The sequence below is a fragment of the Thermobia domestica genome, chromosome 8 (assembly GCF_964235325.1).
Source record: "Thermobia domestica chromosome 8, izTheDome1.hap1.1, whole genome shotgun sequence".
NCBI lineage: Eukaryota > Metazoa > Arthropoda > Insecta > Zygentoma > Lepismatidae > Thermobia > Thermobia domestica.
Genome location: NC_137461.1, coordinates 136,279,727 through 136,288,712, shown reverse-complemented (window position 1 = coordinate 136,288,712; position 8,986 = coordinate 136,279,727). Strand labels below are relative to the sequence as shown.

General features: G+C 35.0%; 1 protein-coding gene across 1 annotated transcript in view; it reads left to right on the top strand.

Moving 5' to 3' along the window:
• The first annotated feature begins 4,066 nt into the window (after positions 1–4,066).
• Positions 4,067–8,986, top strand: part of Ccm3 (programmed cell death protein 10 Ccm3) — a 44,489-nt gene continuing 39,569 nt past the window's right edge. Inside the window, exon 1 of the mRNA XM_081769025.1 lies at positions 4,067–4,303. Coding sequence (XP_081625151.1) covers positions 4,232–4,303 — 72 coding nt within the window. The 5' untranslated portion in view covers positions 4,067–4,231. The remainder of the gene's footprint in view (positions 4,304–8,986) is intronic.

Here is an 8,986-nt window from a genome sequence, read left to right as displayed (position 1 = left end):
TTCCAACGAATTAGCAGGAAGCCCAAACTTACAGGACACCCTGCAGGTAAATACATTTCTTTTGACAGTTTCACTGCTCCAAACTAAGATTTGAAAAGTGTAGTATTGTTAATTTTATTATTATTGGCACAAAGGAGATCAACCATATTTTAAACTATTTTTGTTTCCATACAGAGAAAAACACTATGCGACAACATTACAGTAAGAATGTATCATGCATTTTGCAGTATGTTGTAGCACTTCAATAATGGTGCACTATACGTACAATCTAGATCCTGAATATGTCCAATCCATATATTACAACAAGGCAATACGTATGCGATACAGGTAAAATCCGTATATTTCATATGGACAATCTATAAGCTACAGACATCCAATCCATACATTACATATGGCCAACCTGTACGGGACATACGTATAATCTATATGCTGCATGCAGACAGTCTATAAGCTACATATGTGCACTCTGTATGGTGCATACGGATATTCTGTATGCTGTATCGGGACAAGCTGTGTGCGACATAAGGAAAATCTGTATAATACATACGTACATTACGTATACTGTATCTAGTCGTACGTACGGGGCACAAGTACAATATAGATGCTGTCTTGGGGTTGAACGCAAGAAACATACGTATAATCTATATACTGCATACGTCCAATCCGTATATTACAAAAAGGCAATACGTATGCGACATACGTAAAATCCGTATACTTCAGACAAACAACCTATAAGCTACATACACCCAATCCATACATTACATATGGCCAACCTGTACGCGACGTACGTATCATCTATATGCTGCATGCAGACAGTCTGTAAGCTACATATGTGCACTCTGTATGGTGCATACGGATATTCTGTATGCTGTATCTGGACAAGCTGTGTGCGACATAAGGAAAATCTGTATAATACATACGTACAATACTTACACTGTATCTAGTCGTACGTACGGTGCATAAGTACAATATAGATGCTGTCTCGGGGTTGAACGCAAGAAACATACGTACATAGCGTATAATACATATTACTTGAAATTATGCTCTGTCCTGAGAGTCAGCGTGTGTCATCATTATTAACTAATATGCTGTATATGGTCCTGACGTCACAAAGCTAGATATCACCTCCGTATATACTTGTTACTGCAGATGACGTCACACGAATGACGTCATTGCACTTATGCAGACAGTGCGTATAATACATGCTTTCTCAGCTATACGTTTGCTGCAGGATGTTATTTACGGTTGTACGTTAAGTCCAGAAACTACAGGAATTACGAATGTAACCTACGTTTTTAAGTATGCCACCTACATTTTTTTTTCTCCGTGTAAGGGTATAGGAACACTGTGCGCAAACTAAAAACTCAGAAGAAGCGAATACGTCCTTCTGAAATCCAATCAGAAAGAGAGTAAACTTGAGCTAATATGCAAATTAGCCAACGCCCAATTCTAAGGGTAGTATAAAACCTTAGAGACGCTCTCCAAGAGTCAGTCGACGTCTTCAATCCAACGTTGTAGTACCGCGTGTCTGCGTGTGTGTTCTTCATTCGAACGTAGAAAAAATTCTGACTCCATTCTTTTTCGGTCTCCAGTTCCAAATTCTATTCATTGCTCTATCGGTGTGTTCGACTCACTTCAATTTACGAACTGAAGTTTCAATTTTATACTCTGTGAACATTAGCTCTTGCATCTCATTCGTATAAGTGAATTTTTCACTACGACAACTTAGACAAACTCTTTAACTCGTGAAATTATTACTTATACGATCCAGAAGTATAGTGTTCTTATACTTATAATTGAACGAGAGTGGCCTTGTACTCGTTTTCAATTTAACCAATAAACTTTTATATATCTATTCTACGAAAAATCGTTAGTTTTCATTAAAAAAAAAAAAAAAAAAAAAAAAAAAAAAAAAACGCCACCACTACTAACAATTAGAGTTGAGGAAAGCCTCGAAGATTGCCAGGGGCAGCGATCTTTCTAACCGCTCGATCGCTCGACGCATTACACTATTTAAAAACAAGTCGAGCGAAATACAAGATGGCGAGCATGATAAACGTACCCTCAAATAGATGTCTACTTCTTCCGGTGTAAATTAATGTTTTTTTTTTTTATCCCTTTACCCGTTTTGCAAATAAAGTGAAATTTTCAAACTTGAAACACATTATTATGGCTTATTTTGATGAATCAAGTTTTTGGCCACTGCGGCTGTCTTTATGGACTGAAGCGTTTTAAATTTTTTCTTACGCTCGTTTCTTCATATTCCACCCCTTGTATGAAATGTTTGGTCAAGAAACTAGATTTCGATATCGATTGGTACAGAACCTTCTTGAAAAATTGCTAGGCACAAGATTGAAATATATATTTTAAAATTCATTTACATTTGAGTTATTCTATGAAAAATTAGCTGCTATAAGCAATGAACAAGGTGAGCGTTTTCACCAGAATATTTTGCAGATGCAAAAACGTTATAAAAGGAAATGGGTAAAACCACTAACTAGCAGGAAGAGTGCATCTTCTACAGACCTTAGTGCAAGTTACCTGGGGCCCCGCAAAATGTTCCCTTATCGGGCCCCGCACCACCTAAGGCCGGCCTTGATCTAACCTGTGTGGTAATAATAATTATCTTTACCTACGCATGAAAAACGATAACGAAATGATAACCGAAAAACGATTAATAAAGTGCATCTGCCATCTTATTTGCTCAGAGAAACATATAAGTGGTTTCACAGATCTGCTCTGCATAGTGATTCCCATATGGAGTTGACAAACGATGGTAAGGAACCACTAAATCGTATTCCCCAAAATACGGAGATTCTACTGAAGATTCGTAACTTTTCTCCTAAAATCTGTTCGTCTCACGCACTCTCACCTTTTTTTTTTTTTTTTTTGCTCTACCATTAGAATTATTATTTAAGAAATCTCAGGTTGGTGAGATAGAAGTTCAGTGGCGTTATCTGTTGACGATGGACTGGGAATGTTTCTTTTTCCTAATGGCACACCGATAAATGGAGCAGATTTCTGGTGCAAAGCAATAACCATTAAGAAGTCTGCTGGTGATTTCGTTGTGAAAGAATTGCCTCAATTTCTTCTGGTTATGTACAGCTTGCCAATTAGCAATGCAGCAGCTGAAAGAGTGTTTTCGAGAGTAACTGTAACGAAAACAAAACTCCGAGACAGAATGGAGCTAGAACTTCTTTCTTCGATTCTACTAGTTAAAATGATGTTTGAAGATCGAAATATATATGCTGTTATAGCTTCACACCATCAGCAAAAGTACTCAGATTTAATTTGTCAGTCTATTACAAAGAACCAGCCAAAAACGAAAATGATGAGACTACAGACATTGTTTTCTGCTACACAATTTTAAGTAGAGAGTATGTGATAAATAATTTTGTACTTATTATATTATTAATTAATCTTACGATATATAAAATATTATTGCGTTAGACAAAAATTAATATAAATTAAGCTTATTACTTAACTCTCATCAGCATGTGATTTTTATTCCGAGTGACCTGTATTCACTAAATTTATATTTTTTTACTTATTGATCAAGAATTGTTCAATGCAAATACGACTGTAATGTAGTGAAAAATAGATATCTGTGATTATTAGCATTAAACTTTATGCGTACTCTACCTACATTATACATATCTTATCCCAACCTAATCTAACCGTAAAGTCAACTTAACCTATGTTGTCTAAACAGACGTAACCATACAAAATGTAATCTTACCTAACCTAAATAAAAGTAAAATGCATATAATTTACGTTAATTAACTTATATAATTGAAAACAATAGCTGAGGTCGCTACATCTCTAAGTTCAAAACTAATGAGTCGCTCCTTAAAAAAAAAAAAAAAAAAAAAAAATCCCTAGTTTCGACAAAAGAGAGAAAACACCGTATTCCTCCCCTCCCCTATGTAAATAAAATTAGTAAAACTACAAAGCTGCAATGTAATTTATTTTTATGTTTGGGCAATAAGTAGTTCAAATCCGCTACTTTTGAAGCGCAACTACGCTACTTTTCAATCTTCCTATCTGGCAACACTGGTCCGGAAACTTGATAAAAAGAAGATAAAAAAAGATAACCCTGTCTGTGGAAGGAAGAGTTCTATCGTAGCTGAATGTAACTATTAAATTATAAATAATCTGTTTTCAAGTGTAGTTTGTTTTTAAAACTTCTTATTTTGGTGTAAGGGATTCAAATAAGAAGATTTTAAGAAGGATGACAATGGGAGATGAAACACCAGTTACTTCACTTGTGTTACCTGTGTTAATTCGTCCTATATTGTCTCAGGTAGGTTAAACGTCATTGAGCATTACATTTGGGTAGAAAATACTTAAAATATTAAGATAGGTGTTTTTTAAATTTGTTCAGGATATAACTTTGGTCTATTAGAACCAAGATTTATTAAGGTGGAATAGTGGGTATTTCGTCCGATACGTAAGTGAAATAGTTCGAAAATAATTTTCAGAATTCCTAAGGTCATCTTTCAACTAATGCAAAATATTTGAATTGTGTTGGAATATCAAGTAGATTGTGAAATTAAAAACAACACATTTTCCCCAAATGGCAGGCCCTGATTATACCAACATGAATCTATGTTCAACGATATATTACTGCTATTTGTTATAATTTTAATATACTATACATAGAATTACTTCTCTTTCATGTCCGTTGTTCCCTCTTAATTGCTAATCATTTATTACTATTATTTCCGTTCTTTCTTTGCTTTTCAGTAGATACGTATTTATATATGCTGCATTATTGTGCAAAATTTGTACCTTCCAGCTGTTAACTGTTGAAAACTATGTAGGCCCCTATTTAGATATAACGAAAACAATGAATCCTTACTTTCCCCTCTCATGTTTCCAATCAGCACTATGAACAAAGCCTTACTACGTGTTATTTAAGTAAACGAATTCACTCGAGCAGACGGTTCTACCAAATAGAAAATTTATAGGTAAAATATGATGTGAAACATTTTTCGTGAAGAATAAGAGCGTGAATATAAGTACTTACTGTCAGTACACAGCATATTGAAATGAATTTTGAGTGATAGTGAAAATACCGGTATTCTATGTGTAGATGTGCTCTTCCACTATCCTCGTTTATGCTATATTCCCGTTGCTGACGCGTCTGCTCCCTACGGACGCCCCCTCGATCACCCTAATGTCCTCCTGCTGCGCTGCTGTCATGACTGGTTAGATAGCATTCGTGCTTTTTATTGGCCATTTAGCACAAGTTGCTTCGTGTTTTATGCCATACGTCCTCCCTGTATTTATACTGAGCCGCCCTGAAGGCAATCTGCTAGTAGTAATGGAGTTCCTCATCTAGCGCATGCTCTGCTAAAAGAAATACAAAGTTGTAGTCTAACTTGAAAATGTAAGAAATGTGTTAAATTTGGGAGAACCGTCTGTTCGAGTAATGTCAAATAAGCTTTTACAGGGAAGATCCAAATCCATGTATCAAATACATGTCCCTGGGACCTCAAAATATGCAAAACGCATATAAAAATACTTCTTTCCTGTACTAGGTTACTACACAAGGGGATACTTATATTTATGAAATATGAACTTGTTTTAGAAAAAAATGCACTCTTTCTGCCTTGGAAAGTGTGACTTTAGAGCTGCTGAGTGAGTATAACTACAACCTGTGTATATGTGGCATAAAAATTGAAGTACAAGATACACGAATCAACTTGAGTATAGAAACCAGTTTGTGTTAGGTGGCCAGCAAAAAGGATGGATGCTACATAACTGAGTCAGGGCAGAAGCGCAGCAGGATTAACCGGACGGTAACGAGGAGTACATCTGTTGGGAGTTTGGCGTGTCCGCGTCGGGAAGGTTCTAGAACACAGGTCGCTCATATGGGTTAGTAGCTAGATTTGTTCCTTTCTCTACTAAAGTTTATATTTAATTTACATAGTATTGCCGAGCGAGCGTTAGCGAGTGAAGGCGGGTTAGAGCCCCGTAGGGCATGTTATTTTTGTCTTTATTACAGCTCAATGGGAAAGGGGACCTGGTCCTAGAGCCTTGCCGTCATCGTTGATAGACATACGCATAGACGAGGCTAGTCGAAAATACTTTATATGGCATAAGAGCACATGCTTTGCGTGTGACAAAGGTTTGCGAGACTCGTATTATCATTTTGTACATTGCCGTTACATAGTACTTTATCCTGTATGTCTCATGGAGTACTACGAAGTAAACAGCTCACTTTTCATTTTTGTATTTCTATCTTATTATACGTAGATTTCGATATATTTTAATTACTTTTCAATCATATTATGAAGTCAAGTAATATGTATGGGTTTTACAAATTATGCCACCACAAAATGAGATAGCATCCAAAATTTTATCACATTGGGTTAAGATGCAATATCCCTCTTATTAGTGTCTGCTTTACATTTGTCAATTCCCTGTATTACTGCAGCATACATATCTAAGGTTAGTTATTAAGAAAGTAGGTTTGACTGTCATATGTTCGCATCAATACGCAAAGTCATATATTCCAGAATTTAACTTCGTTTTTCTCCCTAATTTATCATCCTACACTTATGACCTTTATGATTTTTTTTGTTACTCTCATGCTGATTTCTCGTGTGATTTGTTCATTTCTCTGTAAGCTTTGTATTTCGGGGTCGCCATCTGCGGCAGTTAACCCTTAAAAGGTTGCACTTGTATGCTAGAAGACAGATATTTGTGGCAATGGTTAAAAAAAAAAAAAAAAAAAGTCATACGCCCCAGCTGTACATCAGTAAGTAGGACCGCTTTCATTGGGTATAGTATCGTAGAGATAAAATTAGCTTAGGGAAGTTTGGACCCGTTTCGTTAAAATAAATCGAGTGTAATTTTTCGGGTCTGTGGAAGGACACCAACTGGATTGAGCATTGTAAGTTAATTTTTTTTAGACGGAAGGGAACGAACTTTACAATATCTGCTCCAGTTTGTGTCCTTACGTATACATTAGAAATTACGGCCAACGTTTTGCTGATGGCTCCTGTGGTTGGAGGAACATAAAGTTGTTAACATTATTTTTCTGGTTATTTATGGTTGTGTTGATATACTTACTTACATTTACAGATGCAAGAACTCGAAAAAAAAACTTTTTTCTGATTCGCTTTTTTGCTTGGGAAATTTTGGGCTTTTTTCAAAATTGTGCTTTAAATTGATTAAGCAGACTTTGTTTCGCTTCTCAACAGCACAGAAACTCATTTAATTAGTGGTTCATGTAGGTAATAATATAAAACCTAAAATAAACCATGAATTTCGAAAAGATTTTTTTATTTTAATTCTTAACATATTTACATTATGAATTCCTAAGTATTAACCAATGGATGTAATAATTTTTTAACCTCTTATACACAAAAGTAAGTACTTTTATTTTTAAAAAAATGATACACAAATAACTAGCAAAATTGTATGTAGTATTTTTACCTCAAAATATCACACACCTTCTTTTTGAAACGAAATAAAATAAAACATGAGAGTAGTCTTAAAGGCTGCGCATCAAGAGCTTGGTTTCGGGTGGCTCTGCACATTCCTGAAATTTTTAAGTTTTAACTTTCATATACATTGTATGGATATTTCGGACAAATTTTTCATTCATTGATCACATACGTAATAATTTGTTACCACCTATCAGGTGCTTCGGATCTGCAAAATCGGTAAAATTCCGAATCCTATAATGCACTGACTGTTCTTTAAGCTTGTTTAGAATCTGGCAAGTTCCGAATTTTCTGTTCATGGATCATATGCGTAATGGACCGTTCATCTGATCGTGTGGTTTCCTAGGCTTATAACCACCATCTCGGTTTACCCAGTCCTGAATGTTTCTGAATTTTTAACGACAGGAATTCAACTTTTTGTTAAAAAAAAATATGGAATATATTTAAGAAGAGTGGAAAGAATCGATCGCTGTTTAAATTCACAAGAAAGGGGACAAAACTTGTTGTAATAATTAGCGAGGTATTTCTCTTAGCATTATGTTAACAAGATTGATTCCATACGCAGATGAAATTATTGGAGGTTATCATTTTAACAAAAGAGACACTGACCAAAGCTTAAAACTTTACTTTATTTTAAATTATAATTTGTAACTCTCTGTTATAACAACATTTATATATATGTCTGTATTTTCATTAATTTCGATCGTGTCTGAAGAAGGATATGCTAGATATCCGAAACAGTTACAAATTATAATTTAAAATAAAGTAAAGTTTTAAGCTTTGGTCAGTGTCTCTTTTGTTAAAACAATTAATCCAAAGCCATAAATAATCTTACTATGGAGGTTATCAGTATGGATTTAGGGAAATCGATCAACTATCGACCAGAAATTTACTATTCGATAAATACTCGAAAAGAAATGGGAATATGTTACCCAGTACATCAGCTGTTTATTGATTTTAAAAAGGTTTACAACTCGGATAGAAGGGAAGTATTGTACAATTCTTACAGAATTCAGAATACCGAAAAGGCTAGTTAGACTAATTAAAATGTGTTTAAATGAATCCCAAAGTAAAGCCCGAGTAGAAAATTCCTTGTCCATGAGCTTCAACGTCGAGAATGGTCTGAAATAAGGAGATGCATTATCGCCATTATTATTCAGCATTGTTCCGGAGTACGCCATAAGGAAAATTAAAGATATCAACCAGGCCGTAGAGCTGAATGGTATTCACCAGGTTATGGCGTATGCTGATGATATAAATTTAATAGGGGATGATAGGAAAACAATAAAAAGGAATGCATAGGCCTTACTAAACGCTTGCAGCGACATTGGTTTAGAAGTAAATGCAGAGAAAATTAAATACATGGAAGTTCACGGGGTTAGTAATACGGCAAATTGTTGATGCGTTAAATTATCAAATAATACTTTCGACAAAGTAAATACTTTCAAATATCTAGGATCAATATTACCAGACCAAAATCATATCCCCAAAGAAACTAAATGTTGACTGAAATCAGGAAATTCGTGTTA